We start from the raw sequence: 20947 nt of genomic DNA, 5'->3' as shown, positions 1-20947 counted from the left end.
GGTGGGAACTGGGCCGGTGGAGAGGGGACACCGGGGGCTGGCAGGCCCATGGGCTGATCAGATGCTTCATGTGTTGTTAACCCCCCCTTGGACAGTCGGGGAGGAAAACACAGGACCATTGCTGGGACAAACCTGAACATGCTCAGCCACATTCCTGCCTTCAAAAGCATCTGATGTGCCCAGGCCTCAGTGGACAAGGGCCACAGAAGATCACTTTACTCAGGGCTTTTGTAGCCTTAACAGCCATGACAGAACAGCAAAAAACTATTAGTGTGCACAGCTGTGGGTGTGCATGGGCTGGGGAGACACCAGCCTCCCCAGCTCAGCCTGGCATTAATACCCTTAACAGATTGACGACGCTTAGTGCTTTGAAGAAGAAAAAAAGGAGATGGGAGACTAATTGGGGAGATCAGCAGGAGGAAAGCCAGCATGTACTCCCCTGCCGAGGACCCAGCCAGCACTCAGGGCATCGACTTTCCCCTTGGGGTCCCACATCATGTCAGAGCAGCTGCATGGGGAGCTCAGCTTGCCCCCGGGACTGCAGCCCAGGACAGACCCAGGTGGGCGAAACCTCCTTTGGGGTGTCCCACCAGCCAGGACGGGGTGACAGGAACCAGTGGTTGTAGCTCTGTGCACCCCCAGAGCTGCAGATCCCTGCCCCCTGCTCTTCCTGGGGTGCTGGGCTCCCGCTGCACACCCGGCCCATGCCAGGAGCCAAATCCAGACCTCGGCCCCACAGCCTTAAGCCCTGGCACGCTTGTGCCTCATCGCTGCGAGCAGCCTGAACAAACCCGGTCTGTTTGCAGAGCGGCGGCAGGAATGCTGGCCCCGAGCCCGGCACGCTGCAGGGCCGGCGGCTCCCTTCCCCTCCCTGCTGCCAGCCCGCTGCCTCCGGCCCCACGGGAAGGAAGAAGGCTTCTTGGAGTCTAGTGGGCAAAGAGGAGAGGATTTGCCAGTGCAAAGAAGTCAGCTGCTGCGTTTAATAGGAGCCGATGAACCCGCTTTGGAAATGCATTGGCTGCTGCGTGGGATGTACCTACCCACACGGACAGGGGCGCGGCAGCAACCCCATCCCTGAAAAGCTGTTACACTTCCTTCTAACCGTGCCAGCCTCTTCACCAGTGTGGTCCCCCCTGCTCGGTCAGCATCCCAGTGAGCTGTCACCTACCTGCAGCTCCCGGTGTCCAGCCAGGCTCTCAAACGGGCGCGAGCCAGTAGGTTTCCCAGGGTCTTAGACTGGAATTAGAAAGTGTGCTCAGCTCTGGCTTGATGACAGTGAACAGGGTGCTCTGCCTGACGGTTTTTGTGGTTGCTTCCTCCCCTATTTAGAAACAGGCAGCCACCAATTAGCTGCTCTCCCCTTGACACCTGTATGAGAGACACCTTTCCGCCAGCCCAGCCCTGATCAACCACCACCCTGCAAACACTTGGTGGGAAAAGGGTCTCTTCCCCTCTCCAAGGATCTGACCAAGGGGCTTCTTATTTGCATTTACCATCCTGGCCGTGACTGCTGTTGCAAAGGTTGTTGATACTTCCTTTGTGCTTCCCAACAGCCCTTTGCAAAGGGCTGGCACCAGAAGACCAGGCTGAAGACCTTGTAAGCTAAAAAGCGCATGTTTCTACATCCTGTGCTCCAGCGCCAGGTTCCCAAACTGGGACAGCAGCAGATTTAAGTCTCTGGGTCACGGGCAGTCAATGAAGCATCCTCCAACTGAGCATTAGCTGCTCCAGCCCCCCATGCTGCCTGCCCTGCAGCATCCGGACCTTCTCAGCCCGTTCCCTCTTCCCAAAGAGGTACGAAAGCTCCGAGGACAAATTTACTCCGTCTGTGCAGCAGGGAAAGCACTTAAGGCTTGGAGGTGTATCAGGGCCACTGCATGCACGAAACAAAAATAAACAGGCACAGGAACTCCCAGCAAACTGTCAGCCCTGGGAAGAGGAGCTAGCATCCCTCGGTGCCCCAGCAGAGTGGGTTTGTCAGGCTCTGGGTGTTGTTCACATCATTTGCTCTGAGTAAGCACAGGTACAGCTGCGGCCTCTGTGCCGGAGACATAAACAGATTTGAAACCTGCACATCAGCCGTCATGCTTCCTAGCCTGTTTTTCTCCCAAATTCTTGTCTTATCCTCATCCAGCTCCCTTGGCCAACAAATGCCTCCCAAGCTGTTCGGGCTGGGGCTGCCTTCCTCGATCCTGCCCTCTCTGCTGCTCACCAAGAGGTTCCCAAGTGTCTGCAGAGATGCTTTGGATGTCTGGGGGCATTTACAACCAAATCGACTTCTGTGAGGCTCATGATACTCTTTATTGCACCTTTGGCACCAAAATCCTGGGGGGTAACTTGGCCCTTCATCCCACCGTGCCTCAGTTCCCCATCTATGCTCTGGTACCACTGTTCCCAGGGGCACAGGGAGAACCTTTGCAGACCTTCCCCTCCCTCCCCTGATGCTCTGGTGCTTTGCTTCTACCTGACTCCCCTCCATCTCCCCTTTTTGGATATGACTGTGTGCGTCTCTTCCCCACTGAACTCATGAAAGAGCCTCCCGGTCCCCCTCGTCACCCTCCAATGCTCTGTCACAGTGAGCCCCTGTTCTGCAGAGCTAGGAATTAAAGTGACTGGCGATGCTTTCAGGCTCATCTAACGACTTGCAGAGCCTTAATTTAATTTAATTACCATCCCTTTCTTATCTTAATCATTCTGCCTGTGTTTATAAACAAAATACTGACTCCCTGCCCCACGGGCTGCAACCTGAGCGCGGCACCTCCCATCTGCACAACTCATTACATTCCTCGCTCGGCCCATCTGCCAGATGTCCGCAAGGAAGCTCGTGCAAGCCGCGACTGGAAAGCCGGTGCAGAACAGGCGCTGCATTAACCGCTCAGCTTTCATCCGCCGGCCCAAATTTTCCCGGAACGCCCTCGTTGCTCCGTGCCCGGGGGTGAGGTATTTGGGTTGGGGTTGCTCAGCCCGTTCCCTGCTCTCCTGTTGGCGATGGTGGTTCCTGCTGCTGCCAGCTCAGCCCCGGCCCTTCAGTCAGGGTGTTTATGCCAAGTGGACGGCCTGACTGGTTGGTTTTTGGGAAAACCGGGATGCTGTGAGCAGCCAGAGCAGTGTCCGCAAACTGCTGGCCTCCAAATCTTCAGCGGAAAGCATGCGATGAGCTGTCCCAGACAGAGCTGGGCTCCTGGGGACGCCCGATTCCTGCCAGCGAGCAAGGTGTCGTGGACAGAGCTCACACGGTGGCTCTGCAACCCCCAAATGAGCCCAGAAATGGAGGGAAAGTCACACTTTGCACAAACCTGCTGCTCCCAGGGACGCTGGGGGCTCCTCCCGCCTGGTTTGGAGCATCTTCTCCCTACAGCACCGATGTAGGGTGAATGATGGTGCAGCTGACTCTGTTACTAGCCCGTGGACTTCGAGGCCCTGTTTTTGAGGTTCTTCCTGTTGGTCCTAAAGGATGTCCATCTTTTGAAAACCTGTCTCTTCCCCTGTAGGTAATCCTGATTCTGATTTTCTCAGCCACAGCTGAAGCAAGAGCTGGAAATCTTCCAGTAGAACTGTCATTTGGTTTCTCTCGTGACTTTGATTTTCAGTCCTTCAAGAGCCCAGATTCTTGCCAGTCTGGACAAACATCACCGAGATAACTCCATTGTTATAAAAGGTGAGGTGAGCTCCTGCTAACCGAAGAGACTCTTGTAAACACCAGAACAAGGGACTTGGCTCAATGCAGGCGTAAAAACAAACTTTGGCTTTGACTTCAAAAGCCTCAGAGTTTAAAAAGCAGTTATGATGCAACCTCCTTTGTATGCAAGGGGGGATGGTAATGCTGGCTTCTGCAGGAGGGTGGGACGTGCTGGCTGGCTCAGGGGGGGCATTTGCAGAAGGCTTTGCCAGCCCGGTGAGTTTCAGTGGCAGCAGGTTCAGGGAAAAGGGCAGCCGGCTCCCGTCACCGCATTCAGATCCTACCTCCTCCGATGGGAATGAAGCTGCTGAAGGGCTGCCCAGGGCCTGGAGGTATGCGGAGGAAAGAAAATATCTTGCTCTGCTTTCTCTCTTTACTGTGATACCTGCGTTGCTCCCCCAGCTTTCCTCTGCCCCGTCCTCTGGCCAGCTGCAGCACGGCAGAAGCACACAGCATCAGTCTGCTGAGACGTGGGATGAGTGACCACCTTAAAGCCGTGTGCTGGGAAGAGGTCTCTACCAAAATGTAAAAACCAGCCTTTTCCCCTTCGCTGGGGACTTTTGACGAAGTTGTGTCTGTAGGGCAGGCTGCACAGCATCTGTTGGCCCCAAATGCTTTGAATAATCGTCCCCTTCTTACAAAGAAGACAACAGTAACTTTGGGATGGTTAGTTTTCCTAACATGCTGATCTCAGAGAACCTTGTGTGTCCCATCTCGCAGCACATCCTGGGTCACAGAAGCTCCTAATTGCTTTCCATGGTGCTGGGTCCAGGACAGTCACACACCCCAGGGGCTAGGGGATGCCAACAGAGCAGCCATGGCCAGCCGGTGTCCAACAGCATCTCTCCTGGAGATGTTTTCCTGTCCCCCACAATTTAGACAGCAGCCAGGGAAATGTCCTGCTACCTGTCATCTCAGAAGCAGAAGATGTCTTCCTGCAAAGGGGCATCCATGAGGTCTGTTGCTTTTGGCTGCAAGAGAGAAAGGTGAAGTTTGAAAAATGGCAGTATATTTTATTAGAGTGATGAATAAATCAGGAAGACGAGGCTCCCTGGCAGCACTGTTATGGTGTTTGTGCAGCTCTTCTCCGCAGCTCATGTTGCAGCACTGATTTAGGGGAACATTGGTTCGAGTCCCTGCAGAGAAATCCATTCCCAAGAACTGCAGCCTCAGCTCTGCCCTGTGTCCTTGGTGGGACATCACCATCTCCGTGAGCAGGCGCAGGTTATACTATCGGCTTGTGGAAGAGAGCTTCATGGTGAGAGCTCCTGCTCCCCTGCAGTACACGGGGAGCAGTCATGTCTGTGGGAGTGGACACATGAGACCATGAAGAGCTTAGAAGAAACCACATACAACCATCTCCACGTCCAACATTATGTTCCCCAGGTGTTTGTTGGGGTAAACGAGATCAGAGAACCCTCTAATGTGGCCACAACATTGTCCTCTGCGCAAGAGCGAGGAGCTGGGGCAGAACATTCATAGCAAGCTGTTGCCCTCACACGGGTTGTTGTCAGGAAGGACACAGGTTTTTCCTATTATAGCTTAGTCATGGGACTAATAAAGCCTCTTTAATCATTGTTCACCGCTTGTGCATGCACACGGACACAAAGGCGTGCTCAGAGCTAAAGTGCAGAGGGAGTTAGCACCTGGCAAAGTAATTATTGGCCACTTCAATTTATTTCTAAACTGATGTTTAAAAAAAAAAGCAAAATGCAAATTGCCACCATGGAGAAGAACTTGGTCCACATGGGAGGAAAGCCTGCAATGGAGGTGTGCAGAGTGGAGAGGGAAACTGAGGCAGGAGAGGGTGCAAACTGCTCCACGCACAAGCAGGATGTCCCGGAGGTGTGCCGAGAGGGGGGTCCTGGGGTGTCTTATGGGCCCAAGGTGTGCATGGGGCACAGGTGACACCACACATCCATGTGCTGCTCCCTCTTGCAGGGCATGGAAATAAATACTTAAATGAAACCCAATTCCCTGGTACAAGTGGCAGCTGCTCCCAAAGATCTCTGACACGAACCTTCCCAGCTGTGCCTGAATCAGATCCAAAATTGCTAGGATTTTACTTAAAACCTGTGTTCAGACCACAAAGTTTCATGGAAAGCAGAGCTGCTTAGACCTCCTCACCTCCTGCCCAGACACAGGGTCACCACCCCTTTATTTCAGACATCCCGTCAATAAGTCTGGCTGCAATAAAAACTTATCAACCCATAAAACGCACCCTCCCAAGCACATATTCCCGGGGCAAGGCTCTGATAAGGGGTTCAAATGCAGGAAATAGCAGAGAGAGCTCAACAGCAAAGGCACTTTCGGGAGGTCCTACATAAACAACGGCCCATCTGCACATTAAATAAGGGATGAGGCGGACCGTACCCGTCCCTGTGGTGGCAGTACACATGTGTCTGCAGGGCGTGATGGAGATGGGGCAGGCTCTCCTGCTGTGCTGCCAGGCACGGTGTCATATGGGTGATACGCTTGGGTCCAACATCCTCATCTGAGCTTTTGGTTCTACAAGGATTCAGTCCGGGGACTCCGGGGTGACTGCAGCTGGTGGGGACAGCGGCTGCTGAGTGTGGGGCTGAGTGAGGCAGAGAGGTTACCTGAGTGAATCACATCTGGCAGAGTCCAGTAAAGCCTTTCTTTTTTTCATTTTTTTAAATTTATTGTGGAATAACATGAAATGCTTGGTAAATGTTATTCAAATATTTGTGAAGTCAGGGCTGGTGTGTTTGCATCTGACAGCAGCTTCCTTGTGTCCTTTCTCTGAGCTCGGAAAGATCAACCCATCTGAAAGGAAAATACTTCAGTGACATGTTTACTTTTTTCACAGCTTGTTTTCTCGCCTGGATGGGAAAGCCTGAGGCTGTCAGCGGGGTTTTAATCCCAACAGCCTGCTGCCGGCTGGCAGGTGGAGGTACTCGCCGTGTCATGCAAGAGTCCCTCACCTTGTCTCCCAAACTCTCTCTGCAGAAGTTAAGGATTTCACGGCAGTTGGTGCAGGGGGACAGGGTGTCCCAGTCTGCATTTCAATATTTCAGATGAGCTGAGTGTCTTTTCCAGACCAAAGTTATGCCCTTTGGTTTCCATCCATTTGATCTTATCCTGCTTTTACCTGTTGGCCTGGGAAACTTTCTCCCATCTCAACCCCAACATTTAGGGATACCATGAGCCAGAAGTCTTCTATGTATAATGCTAAAACAGATAACACTCAATAAATGAACTGAGCTTCCCCACCTTGCCTGAGTAGGCAACTTTTCCAGTCCCTGAATCACTTCTGGGGCTCTTTTCCCAGACTCTCCCAATGTGCCACCCTCCTCCTTGGCAAGGGGACACTAGAGCTGGGAACACCACTCTCCTTGCTCTCACCCCACTGTCACAGCCACAACAAATAAAACCTCCATCCTCACCCCACCACACCCAAGGATGATGGTTGCCCTCACGGCTGCTGTGTTGCACTGGGGACACAGTCAGAGTTACTGCAGCACTTTGCAGCCACAAATCTGAGGACCCTGGGAGTCTGGATTACCCCGAAGGACAACAGAAACATTTTTAGAGGCTGTCCCACTAAAATAAGTCTAAACCCCTTGATTCTGCCATGACTTTCACATGCTTTGCTTCCCAAGACAGAGATGTTGTCCCGTCCTGTAAATATCACCTTCCCTTTTTGTTCCTAGAATCTTCATGTGGCTGTACTAGAAGAGGCAGTTGTGGCTTGCACCAAGCTGAGTGATCTCCCTTATTCCATCACAGCCATTTACAAATGTCATCAGAAGGGTTTTATTTTTTTCACCAAACAGGTAAAACTGGAGAGGCTGAAGAATCAATTTCTGTGCAACCCCACTGGAAAGGCGGCTGCGTGACCGCAGTTCCCCGGAGCAGCTGCATCTCCCAGCCTGTAGCCAGCCCCGTTTGCCCTCCCATCAGGTGAGCCGTGATGGTTTTGTATCATTAGCATTTATCAATTTATCTAAGCAGCAGACTCCACTCCAGCTCCATTTGTACCATGGCCAGACGCCAAGTCAAACCACACAAGCAAGGCTGTTGCATTGACAAGATCATCTTCTATTAGCCCAAATCCTAGCCCTGTAGAAATGAAGAAGTTAGCAGAGATCTATTTTCATCATATTCTGGGATTGGCATCAGTTACACCCCTTCTTTAATTAACTGCATGTTGCTTTGTATAAAAGCCATCTCTGTATTTCAGCTGTGATGGATGTCAAGCTGGCAGCCTCTGAATAACCCGAGGGGCCTTGTTGCCCTTTCTGAAAAACTTCTTCTAGACCTCCTCCCAGCCTGAGACATACGAGCAGGTTTTTGGGTCTGGCAGATCAAAATGCCCAGCTGCCCTTCACAGCACAGCGTCACATCCGCGCATGCAGGCAATGGGCATCGATGGGTGTTGGTGAGACCTCCTCCAGGCATGGTCTCTCGGGAGCAGGACCCAGAGGCATGTGGTGGTATGGATGAGATCTCACTGGAATTTTTCCAACTCTTTTTCTTTGCGAGTGGGGTAAGGATTTGGACTCAGCCCTTCCCTAGTGTTGCTCTCAAGCATTAATCCAACAGGGTGCCTCTGTTTCCATGACCCCATTTCTACCCTCAGCGTTACACTCCGCTCCAGCTCCATGAGCTGTTCCAGATGTTTTGGAAAATCCCTTGCAGTTTGGTAAAAGCTCTGGAAAGAAAAGATAATTTCTCCTAGATCTAAAGGAGGAGGAGGAGAAGAGAGGATGTGAGGAGCAGAGCCGTGGTTGGACAACCTCTCCCAGGCTATGATCCACTTCAAGGAGAAAAGAGGATCGACGAGGTGCTGAGGCAGGTCAGAGCTACCCCAGGTCGTTCCTGGAGATGGAGGCTGAAACTCTGCAGCCCCTCTCCCTTCCCATCCATGGGAGCTTTGCCCTGACTGTGGCAGACAGACATCTCCCTCTGTGCCTGCTCCCCAGCCTTGAGGGGTTGGAAACCCATCATCGGCCATGGCAGGAGCAGGGAAGAGGGATACAGCACATTCTGGAGCTGCAGCTCTGTCCTCAGGTCCCAAGTGTACCTTGGCTCATCCTGAGCTGCTGCTGAGATGCAGATGGGGCTTCAACTCCATTTCCCAGATCTGCTTTACAAGCAGAAAAACTGAAATCAAGGTGTGGATGGGTCTGGATTGAGCCTTTCTTAGATGAAACATTTTCAGGGCACATGGCATCCCCCCACACCAGGCTCTTGCTGCCAGTTTATATTCCTTCCTTTTGCTGAAATCTTGCAAAAAATAAATGCTTCATTTATAAAGCGTCTCTTCATTCCCCCCACTGAAATTCTCATGCTCAGCTGTGTCCATAACTATACAGAATCATATTATATATCAATCCAGCACCAGCATTAGAGAGGGTCAGAATCTGCAGCCTGGATTCAGCCTCCATCCAAGTCAGGAGACACTGGAAGCTGGACCTGCCTCCAGACTTTGTGGCTGGAGCCCATCTGCAACTACAAAAGCCAAAACGAAAATAAAGAAGAAACCAAATAACATGGCATCTCCTTGCCTTGACCACAGGCTCCCTGGGGCGGTGACTGGCTTTTTGTTTGTCTCAAGAACAACTTTGCTGTCTGCAAACGAGGAGCTGCAGTGGGGTCAGGGAGTCTCGCTGCTGGAAGAGGGAGAGAGGAGCAGAGCTCCTGAGGGGGAGCTGGGCAGCGGGACGGGCAGCAACAAAACACGGCTATAGGGAAGGATACACTTCCCCTTCCTCATTCCTCAGCACCACCCCAAAATCTCCTGAAAGTATGGTATCATTGGCTACCACCTCCTTTGCCTCTGGGGTGCGACCACAAGGCAGTTACTCCTGGTAGCCAGCCCTGTACAGCGGCCGGGGAAGGGCAGGGAGGGGACCCAGGCAAAGGAGATGTCAAGCAGTCGGATAAAGGCACCTCCCAGCCGCTGAGCAGGTCAGGGGCCGGGGGGTCTGGTAGGAGTGTTTGGTCCTTTCCAACTCAAAAAGGGCCACCCTCTCCCTGGGACACGAGGAGCTGCAGTTTAGTAACTTGAACTTGCGCCTCTCGGTTTGAGCTATCCTGGTCACATCAGGAAACAAAATGTATTTGGTTCCCTAAATGGGAGGAGGTTTTTTGTCATCATCATCATTTTTCTAGTTTCAGTCTTTGTCAGCAGCCCTTCCTCTTCCTCCCTGCTCTCCGAAATAGCAGAAAGCTGCATCCTCCTTCCCAGCTGCCTCTCGCAGGTTGCTGCAACACCCAGCACTTCTCCCCAGCCACCAGCCCTGCGTAGCAATGGTCAGCACCCATGCGAGGAGGACCAAGTCTCCAAGCTCAGGAGTTTGTTGACTTGGTGGCCCTAGGCAGATATGTATGGGGTCCTTGCTGGTACTGGTCCCCTTTGGATGTGTGCCAGGCCCTGCCAAGATGAAAACGCCCTTCCCACTCCTCACCTCCCATGTGTCGTCCCTCCTTCTCACAGAGGGTGTGATGGGGATTGCACCCTACGTCCTCTCTGCAAACATCATGGTCTCTTTATGCCACTGATGCGGTGGTGCAGATGCCAGCCTGGGTGGCTTCAGTGCAACAGGACCAATAGGAGAAACCAGTGGTGCTGCAAAGAGTGGGTCAAATGCTCAGAGCTCGAGAAAGAACATGCTCTGGACCCTAGAGCTGCAAAACTCCTGGTTCCTAAACCCTTCTTGAACAAACCCAGAGTTCCTCCTCCACAAATACCTCTAAAATCCCTCTAAGCTCCGCAGAGATCTCCCTGGGGTGGAGTTCATGTTTCCATCAGCAGCTCCAGGAGCCAGGCATGATGCCCATCCTATTGTGTCCCAGCGCTACCCACCACTGGTCTGCCTGGAGGCAAAACTGCTCCTTCTGGTCAGAGGCAGCGCCGTCTCCAGTACGTCTCGCCAGCCCCGGTGGATGGTGGCTCTCCGGTCAGAGCTTCCCGGGCTGGCTGCCTGCTGGGCAGAGGCTGTGCTGTCTCTGGGCTTGGAGTGTCTTCCTCCTGGGTAAATATTTTTTGCACTTTTGTGTGCTCAGGAAAGGTCACCTAGGACTGGGCTGAGCAGCCAGCTGGAAGAAACTGGAAGGTTTGCGACACTGATTGTCTCATGGTTTTCTCCTGCTTTGAGCTTTTTCTGTTTCCTTTGGTGCTGGTCACCATTTGACCACAAACCGGACCTTCTCTAGGACCCACCTTGTAGAACAGCTATTTTCAATGATGATGGTGATGTCAAATATGGACATGGGAAGGTATGATGCTAGCACCTGACTATGACTCCTTATGTTAATAAACATCAACAAAAAAAGGTGGAAAAGCTGAGCTACATAAATCCTGATGTCCCCAGACATGAATGGTCCTCATGAAACCTGCAAAGAGCCATCAGGGCTCCAGTATGTGGAATGAACTTGCATCTGTCCTCTCTCTGAACCCCAGAGCATCCCCCAAATCTTGCAGGTAGTCTCCCTCCTTCCTCTCAGCTCCAGGCTTCCCTCTATTACTCGTATTCTCTAAACCTACCTGCAGGTTCACGACTGTGGTTCCAGCCCACGTGTTGGTGCCCAGGGGAGGAATCCAGGCTTTGATATGCAGAGTGTGGCCCACCTGTGCTGTGCTCAGGCCTGTTGCCTTGCAGTCTCCCTGGCCAAGGAGCTGTCATGAAGCTTGCAGTGGAGAGCATCAGCAAGAGATGGTCGTGCTGTTATTTGTGCACACAGCCAAGCGCAGGAGCAGAGCATGCCGCCAAGCTGCAGCCTCTCTAGTGATGTGTCTTCTCCTCCCCTTGTATTTTGGGGCAGTAAATCATTCAACACCAAATCAGAGCTGCTCAGACCAAAGTAACCTGGCCCTCAAAGACTAACCTCACCTGGGAAGCCCCTGGGAAAAACACTTCTGAATTGGCAAGAGTTAGCAAAGAGGCGATGGGGGATGGAAGGAGCTTTGGCAATGCTGACGCCATTCCCCAGGAACAAGGAATTCAACATAAAACTGAGCAGGAAGAGTTCACACATATCCTCCCTCCTCCTGAGGATCTGTCATTGCTTTAGCTCAGAGCCAGAGACCACCATGGGAGGACAGGCAGTACACCCACACGCTGACTCCAAGGAGCATGGCGAGGCCCAGTGCCAGCTCTCCTCCTTCCCCATTAATCACCGGGAAGAGGGAGACAGATGTCCCCTTGGGGAGTTTGGAAGGTATCACCGAGGAACAGGATAAATCAGGTCCCTGCGTATAAAATGGAGCAATTATTTACGGATGATCAAATATTGGCTCTAGAAACCCCAGGCAATAAACAACAGCCCATGCCATGTCACGTGTTTGCCTTCTGCCTGCACCTTGCAGAATTGAGCAGGAATGGTGGGCAAGGACCAGCACCAGCTGTGCTCCAGACCCTGCACCCCTTTCCAGCTGGAGCCACTGGCGAGGGCAACAGCACCTGCTTTGTCATAGCTTTATCGCCTCCTCCCCAGGGAACCGAGCAAGAAATGATGTAGTTGTGGTTCTCAAAGCCTGGGTGGAGAACGACACAGCAGGTACAAGTGCCGACCGGCTGCGATGTGCTGGCTGCAGCGACGTTTGTGTTGCAGCACGTGTAGCTGCCCTGAGCCAAGGAAGTAGGGGTAGATACAACCAGAGCTCAACCGCTTGCTCTGCCTCATACCGTTCTCCCCTGGAGGACCCTGGCTCGGTTTCTGGCTGGGGCCTGGCCGTCCCCATGACACGAGTAGCAGCGAGATGGCAGCACGCTATGCCTGGTGGGGATGCCCATATAAGAGCAAACTCAAGCTCCAGCTCGTAAACGAAACCCTCCTCTTGCATTAACTCATCTGACCTGGTGGTGCTGGAGCTGATAATGCTGGTTTCCTTTTAAGCAGAGGCTAGTCATAAATAAAATAAACCAGGCATGCTTTGTGTTCCCACTGCCTTGCCTTTCATCCCTGCTCCTCAAAGCCACGCAGAAAGGAAGTCCTGAGCGGTGAGCAGGAGCTATGCCAGGCACAGCAGCAGCTCCTGGGTTGGCCTCAGTTGCACTTGAGCCGGTTCACAGTCCCGGCGCAGGGTGGGATCACCTTCCGCTTTTGCCAGTATGGGGGGAGAGTGCATGAGAGGCAGAGATTCTGCTTGCAGTGATTCACATTCGCAGCACTGCCTGGGACCAAATCACAATTCTTTTCTCACCATTCAATAAGCATCAAAGTAGAATTTCTTACCCAGCAGCTGCCCAGATGGCTCCAGGGAAAGAGGACATGGCCTCCCCTTCACCAGCACCAGTGCCTAACTGGGAGGATGACGGGACATGCTGACAAGTGGCCAAAGAATGGAAAGTCTGAAAAATCCAATGGCCCCAGAAGCCACCAGTGCCGAGGCTGTTCCCAGTGGCTCAGCAGCTCGTTAGTGGAGCTGACACTCCAACGAGGCGCGTGAAGCTTGGTCAACACGGCGCTGGAGCCAGGCAGCGTGTGCCGGGGAGTGTTAGCTTTTCTCTGGTTCTCTTGCCACCTTGCAGGGTGTGAAGTTTTTCTTTCCTCGCTCTCTGATGAGTGATTCTTAGGCTGGGCAGCTGCAAGGGGCTCCTTCTGCAGAGCATTTTGAGAGACTGAATTCTCTTCAAGGCAGGTAGGAGAGATGCAGGCTGCAGAGCTGACCCCCATTGCAGTGTAGCAGTGGGTGTTGCATCAGGATCTTCCAGCATTAGAGCCATGTGTGATTTTTGTAAGTTTATCATTTGTCTCAGGGATTTACCTGGAGTCTCCAGCCCTCTTCTGGTCCAGTAAAGTATGGCAGGGAGATATTGCAGAAATACAGAGATACCAGTGACCGTTGCATTGATATTTTAACTCAAAAGGGTTGTTTTGAGTTAAATAAAAAGTTTAAATAGTTTATACTTATAGAACATAAACAGCTTTTTTCTCTCCAGAAACAAACCTGAAAGAGCCTTCGCACCATCCAGCCTTGGCATGGCACTGCAATGGCTGGTCACTGGATGCTGCTGGTAGACAGCGGCGTTGGAGAGAGATCCCAAGCAGAGCAACCAGAATTAGGGAGCTAACACAGGGTCATAGGTCTGGGGCAAAGGGAATCGGGATGAGCTGGTGAAGCAATGTGCCAAAAGCCTTCCCAGGGTAACAGGTCCCCAAGTTGGCATGGCTGGAGCAGAGGGCTGACTCCCGCTAGCAGGAAGGAGTTTGAGGAATTCCCTGGAGGAAATGAAATGGCTGCAGAGGAGGTAGAAAGACCACCAAGCGGCAGATAAGCAAGTCTGGAGACGCCTCGCACAGAGCGCTGGGGAAATCACAGCCTCTGATTTGGTCTGGTAGGGGAAGGCTCTCAGAGACCCCCTGGATTCGGGGTAACCCCGACACCCTCCAGAAAAGAGCTGAGCCTGCCTGGAACACACAGCAGGTGGGCAATGCCCAGGAGGCTCTGCTTGCACCCGGACTATTGTTTCAGTTATTGTTTTATGGTATGTTTTTTTTCTGCAAAGCTATTGTCCTAAAACAAAGAGCACCGGGTTTTAGGAAAGCCAGTCTGGCTCCAGAGATGGAGGAAAAGGCCTGAGTCCTTGGGCTGGAGCAGGGGGTCGTGGTGCTCTCCCCAGACAAGTGATGGCTGGTGGCTGAATGAGAATATTCGAAGCAAGAAAAAGCGAGAGGTTTTGCAACAACACCATTTGCAGCCTCACTGCTGTGCCCAGCCTGCCTGGTGTCTAGAGCCCACCACTAAAAAATACATCATTTCTTAGCTTAATCTTCAATTATTCCACAAGACTGCAGGTTTGGAGGCCCCTGGACTAGTCCCAAGAGAGTTAGCTAAGAGTGATTCCAAGAGGGCCCTGCCTCTGGCTGCACCCCTGTGACCACAGCCACCCTGGTCTGACCGTTAGGCACCAAAGTAGCTTTGCACATGCGAGTCCACTGCCCACGCGTGGCTGTGGGCCGGGAGCACTGGGCTGGCTTGTTTGCACTGGTGTGTTTAAGGAATGAGGGTTGATTTGTGATCACAGGCCTCCAGCAGGTACGTATGGCTGAGGTTCAGCAGCTGCTGTATACGTGTGTGTGAGTCCATAGAGAGGTGAGTGTTAACAGGAGACAGGGCGCTGCAATAATGTCTGAGGACATACTACAACGCAGGCGTGGGCACAGCCAGGTCTGTGTGCTGTTTCTGTCTGACAGGACAAGGTGGATACGGGACCACACGTACCAGCGTGTGGAGAGTACACCTGGCACAGCACCACAGGCACCGTTCACATCAGGGCTGGACGGAGTTCATCATGGAATGGCCACCTCTTTCCTTACAAGAGCTCAGAGTAAAACCTGAGCAGGCATCAGAAGCTGGAGCATCACACTGGGGGTGAGCTGCAGACACAAACACCGCAACGGGGAGAAAATCGAAGTATGGTGTGTGGAGGCGAGCGCGGTGTTCAGCTCCTGAAAGCCCAGGCTGTGTGTTTGGAGACCTCTAGAGACTAATGGAAATAATCACAGGTCCAGAAACCTGGTCTGGCGCAGGGCAGCCTTGCAGGAGAGCTCCCGTGGGAAGCGCGATGCCCAGCTCCTCACTCAGCGTTTCTGCCATGGTGTGAGCAGCAGGAAAAAAAAACCTTTGGGACAAACAGCGAAGAGCAGGGCATGGCTAATAACAGCTTAAGGAAAGGTCCAAACTCTGATGGCTGTATGACCAAATGGCTGACAAATGCATAAGCAGAGCTGCTAAGTGATTTGATAATCACCAAAGTGTCACTAACGAAGATCCCCTGCAGTTAGCCAAGCCGGCAGGTTATCAGCTCCCTTCTGATGCTAGCTGCCTTCCACTCCAGACTGTATCTGGCTTTTCTATATCCCCGTGGCACATAATCAGTGTGTTTGGGTTTTTTCCCATCCATTACCAAAGAGAGGGAAAAGTTATGGAATTTAGAGCTAACCACCCAATGCTGCCTCCAACATCGGAGGTTTTAAACATATTTCCAGTCCCTTCCTCCTTGCTAAACAGACAGATGTTACGATGGCTTCTGAGCAGTGGCACAACAAGGAGAAGGCAAATAAAGGTGCACCTGTAAAACCAGTCAGTATTTGGGCACCGTTTACTGGTGAAACACATGTGCCTGCATCTTTCCCCAGCAACCGTTCTTGCTTTTGCTGAAACACCGATAGGAAGCAAAGGTTTGAATTTTGGGAAGTGCTCAACATCTCAGAAATTCCTGTCCCCAAAACTGGACAATCTAAATTCCGCTGCCTTCTTCAAGAGCTTTCCCATCTCTCCAAAGCTGGCTGTTTTTGCTCTCCCACAGAGCAGCCCTGTGGCTCCCAGTACCGCTTGGCCTGATGCAGAGTTTTGCAGCATGGGAGCAAACTCCAGGCCGTTGCTGGTAGTGGCACCACCAGAGGCTGCGGTGGGAGCTGGAAAGAGACTCAGCATGGCCGGGACCTCACCCTGCCAGGACAGGCTGTGTGCACAGATTCATGGCAAGCGCTTGGTTTTACTAAACAAAATAAAAGGTTACAGCAGCTTCTTTAGAGGTCGTGACTCACGCTGTTTGCTGCACCATGGGGGTGAGATGCAGCCTCGGGGCATAGAAAGGAGCCAGTGTTTGTCCCACCGCAGCTTGCTGGGCAAGGTTCTCTGCTATGCCACTGCACACTGACACACCCCATGATGCCCAAGCCTTCCCCAGCCCACTGATTTCATCAACATAATTATGATAAACTTGGCATAGCTATCTAGATTGCAGATCACTGCTTTCTCACGTGCAGGACTGCAACGCTGTCTGGTTTTGCCCACCGCCGTGGTGGGTATCTCAAAAGCAGCCTGTTCTCCACACAGCCCCTTGCCTGGCTGGGAGGAGAAACAAGCAGGGGGGGATCATTTGGGGGGTGAAAACACAACTTTGGGTTCAGGCCATAAGCAGGGGAGAAGTGCAGCTGGGTGGATTGGCATGGCCAATGTCCAGCATCCTACAGCAATCCATGGAGGGAGGGGTGGGATGTCCCTGGCCCCAGCACCACCACCCCGGCACCTCCGCTGCTGGCTCACGGCTCCCTTGTGCATCCCGATGCTGCCATCTGTAGCACAGAGCGCCGTTTTGGTGCTCCCTGGCACAGTCCCTGCAGAGCCTGGAGCTGAGCAAGGAGACCATGGCAAAGCTCAGCTTCACATGGTTTGGGTTTGTGGGAGTCCAAACGGGCAAATCCCAGCCTGGGACTTGGCTTTTTCAGCCCCAAGAGAGGCTGTTGGCTTCTATGTCTGCTGGATTGCGTTTTTAATCATCTGCCAAGGGCACCAGAGCCTGGGATAGTAGCTCTCATTCTGCTTATCTGCTGGAAATAAAATAAACGTATTAACTAACATCAGCACTGCGACCCATACAGTGAGGAGGTTTTAACCACGAAAGCCACGGATTCCTGTAGGACCAGCGCGGGAGCATCGCAGCCTCCCATGCATGCAGGGGTGGGGCCGGCATCTGTTTTAATGCATCTGCCCCGTGAGCAGGGGGTGATGCGCAGCCATACGTTAGCACATGCTGACTGTCAGTATGAAAACCCCCATCACTGAAATTTTTTTCATCACTACCCATTTCTTGGTGCCTTTCCATGACAGGAAATATCAGACAAAGGGTTCCTTGCCCCACTCACAAATCCCTGTATTGTCCCCAGCAGGGAACGGAAGCGCGGGCCGGGGCGTGCTGAGCTCAGCACAGCAGCATCCCAAGCCCCGCCAGCCCCGGGATGCCGCGAGGTGGAAAAGTGACTGTGACAGAGCTGGCATCAGCTTGTTTCGGGCCAGGCTCTGACCCACAAAGAGTGAGCAAAAAGGAAAACAGGGAGAAAAAGAAATCTCTGTCAGTCAGGGTGAAGCTGAGCCCCTGTAGGAGCCACCATTTCTCCTTTGCCACCTCCCTTCTCTCTGGACCGTGCAGTGGATGGGACTCCTGATATCTCCCCAAGCTTTGGAAGCCCCCATCCTTCCTTCATGCACTAAACACATCTGCCCCCTCGCATCACAGCCTGAATGTGAGCCTGCCCCATCGCTGCCGCACGCCAGCTCCATCACGTCACAGTTCAGGACCGCCAGGCCGTCGCTGCCTTTGTGTGGGCAGCAGCGGGGCTGGATTAGCCCCGCACGCATGAGCGGGCTGACCTGCTGGCTGGGCAGCCGGATTTGCCGCTCCCCATCTCCCAGCCGTGCCCGACAGCCCGCTCTGAAAAGGAGATCTCAGCGCGGTGTCACTGCTAATCCCCAGGCACGCAGGCTGCTGGCCCCCAGCCCATATATAGACCCCTCTGACCGTATACCCGGCCAGGTCCGCGGCACAGGGGCAGGCGAGCAGGATGGCATTGCGGGTAAGCGCTGGGGACAGGAGCCGGCACAGCCTGGTCTGTCTGATGGGTGAAAATGCAGGGTCAGGTGGTGGATAAAGGAGAGCGACAGAGATAAGCACAAAAAAGGTAGAAATCCTGAAAGACATGGGGATGCTACTCGTGGTGCTGCTCCTCTATTTCAGTCTTGTCCAGGCTATCACCAAGCTGAGAGCTTCATGGCTTTCAATAAAGGGCAATAGGACAGATTTTTCGTCTCGGTTATACCAGGTCTGGTCTGGGGTGATGCTGCCCTGATGGCAGCGCTTCTGGCTTGGAGGGTTTAAGCTGAGACCAAAATACAACCAATGCTTTAGCAAAGTAGGTCTGCACTTTGGCATCCAGTTCCACTGGGACAGCCAGCAGGAAAGGGGGAATTGCTGTTTCCTGTGTATGTGGTGTGTCTTTTGCTGGATGTGTTGTAAAGATGACAAGCTAAGGGTTGGAGCAAGGCTAACCTGGGTGCTGCCATCACCACTCGCTGTTTGAAACTGTATTGTCAGCTCCATCAGCCCTGCGTGTTTCACAGGGGTGGACAGTGGCATGGTCAGAGCCTTTAGGCATGAGGCTGGCCATCGTCATGTCTCAGCTCCTGCCCCAAAATGTGCATATCCCCAAAATGCATTGGAAAGGGGTAATCATAGCAGAGAAGAGAACAGGGGAGAGAAAGTCCTGAGCTGTAGCAAGGGAGAGGCAGGCACGCAGCTGGCAGTGGAGATGCCAGGGCTGGAGAGATTTTCCCAATGTGAGCAATAAGTCTGGGAGCGGAGGATGCTCAGAAATGCAAGTCATTAAGAGTGCTAAAAAAAAGTAGGGTGAAATGGTGAACACTTCTTATTAAAATGAGTTATTTAATAAAACTATGAATTATTCAAAAAGGAACATTTTCCAGCTCATTTTGTGCAAGTTTAACCTTGGAGATGGGGGGAGCGGGTGGAATGGGGGATCAGGCAGGAGCTTGTGGGAAGAGTCACCCATGTAACACTGGATGAGGACAGGCTGCATGCCACATTCCACCCATTCCTTGCTCAGTCCTCATCTTTCACACCCTGCTTCAAAGCATTACAAAGTTTTCTGCTTTGGATTTTGCCTTACTCAGGCAGGGAGAGGAGCAGAACGTCTTTGTGTCCTGCTGATAATGAAGGCATTCAGGTTCTTCTTTAATTTTGGTCCCTGATTCCACCTAGCTCTTTACAAAAGACCTTGGGGGCAGCAAATCCCACCTCATCAGCTGGATGTTGTAGCAACTTCATTACTTATCAATTTAGAGCCCCTGAGATTATTTTGGAGTAAGAAAAAGGCAGGGGCAGAGAGTGTGCCTGCATGGGAAGGGGGGAGAAAGGAGAAGAATGAGAGGGTGAGAAAGATGGAGAAGTGTAAGGGATGGACAGGGCCATGCACCTCTTTCACCTTGCCATGCTTCACCATTGCTTCCTCGCTGGCAGTTCGAGGCCCTGTACCCAGAGGGGATGTGTCCCGGCTGGAGCATCGTGGTCAAGGGCGAGACCAGTTCCACTACGAGCATGTAAGGTCACGCTCCGCTCGCAGCTCTCCTGGCTCACAGGAGCCAGCAGCATCACTCCACAGCTCTCCATCACTTCTTTCTCTCGCCGTCTTAGGTTTGAAATTAATTTGCTCTGTGACCCCGGAGATCAAATTGCTCTCCATTTCAATCCCCGCTTCTCCAGCTCCAGAATTGTCTGCAACTCCTTCCTCGACAACCACTGGGGGAAGGAAGAGGTTAATAACACTTTCCCCTTTGAAGCAAAGGAACCATTCCAGGTAACCCTGTGTCACCCCACGGGTCTCCTCGGGTAGGACAGGAGTGACCCAGCCAATACTGGGGTCCTTCTCTAGCCCTGCCTTTCCTCCCAGCACCATACCCAGTAACAGCCCCTCTCTGGCTCTGTCTCCTGTGAGTGCTTCGCTTGTCCCCTGAGTCCCCTGATTCACTGCTGATTTGCACCAGCTCTGGCACAGGCATGCAGAGCTCCAGCAGCAATCCCTGGGTGCTGCATTTGTTTTCACTTTAGGCTTTGCATTATCACTACTTTCTGCTATCATGAAGAGAAGAACTGTATTGTTCCCTCCTTTTGCCCCAAATGGGGGTGAGCAGTGTCCGTGTCGGCTCTGGCAGGATTTGAAGTGAGTTATATCCAGGCACTCACAGACGTGATGGCAGCGACGCCCAGTGAGGATGTGTGGCCACATGGTGAACCTAACACAGTCTCTCTTTCAGGTTGAAATCTACTCTGACCAGGAATATTTCCACATTTTCATTGACGAAAACAAAATCTTGCAGTACAAGCATCGGCAGAAGCAGCTTTCATCCATCACCAAGCTGCAGATTCTCAACGATATTGCCATTTCTTCAGTGGAAATCACCAAGAGAGGCCTTTACTAGAGACCAGAGTTGGGACAGTCTCGCAGACCATTCCCCCTTAAGTTCCTGATCCAGCTGGAGACCATCTCCTCCACTTCTCCACCCAACACATGCCATCACCAGCCAGGGAGATAGCTATGCATGTGTCCTTGTAGTGGAAGTGATGGTCATTCCCATCGCACGCCACTAAGGCAGCACCCAGCAATGTCGCTAGCTGTAGCCCAGATCATCAAAGTTCTTCAGCCCCTATGCCTTAGGCTGCACAACAGGCTTTGTAGGTCCTACAAAAGATGCCTTTGGACAGCCTGACAGATCACTACAATGCATAGAAGTCTGTCTTAAGTAGTCCGGACACCTGAATCGTATCCTAGAAATGGTGTTTGTCCAAGAGTAGGGTGTGAATTAGCACTAGTCCTCAGCTGGCCACGTGGTGAAGGATGGAATGGGTGTGGATGTGAGGGATGGAAAGGCACATTTCTTTCCAAGAGCTGGATAAAAATGCTACCGTATTTGTCAATAAAATCAAATAACGAAATCCT

At 52.4% G+C, this 20947-nt stretch overlaps 1 protein-coding gene across 1 annotated transcript; it reads left to right on the top strand.

The window, feature by feature from the left end:
• Positions 1 to 17998: 17998 nt before the first annotated feature.
• GRIFIN (galectin-related inter-fiber protein) lies at positions 17999 to 20429 on the top strand. The gene is made up of 4 exons (XM_009936491.1): positions 17999 to 18010; positions 19471 to 19550; positions 19645 to 19807; positions 20265 to 20429. Exons 1-4 carry the CDS (start codon positions 17999 to 18001, stop codon positions 20427 to 20429), a joined length of 420 nt encoding a protein of 139 aa, XP_009934793.1.
• The last annotated feature ends 518 nt before the right edge of the window (positions 20430 to 20947 follow it).

The sequence above is a fragment of the Opisthocomus hoazin genome, chromosome 15, assembly GCF_030867145.1.
Source record: "Opisthocomus hoazin isolate bOpiHoa1 chromosome 15, bOpiHoa1.hap1, whole genome shotgun sequence".
NCBI lineage: Eukaryota > Metazoa > Chordata > Aves > Opisthocomiformes > Opisthocomidae > Opisthocomus > Opisthocomus hoazin.
Note: the sequence above shows the minus strand (reverse complement) of the source record. Positions and strands in the feature narration are given on the sequence as shown.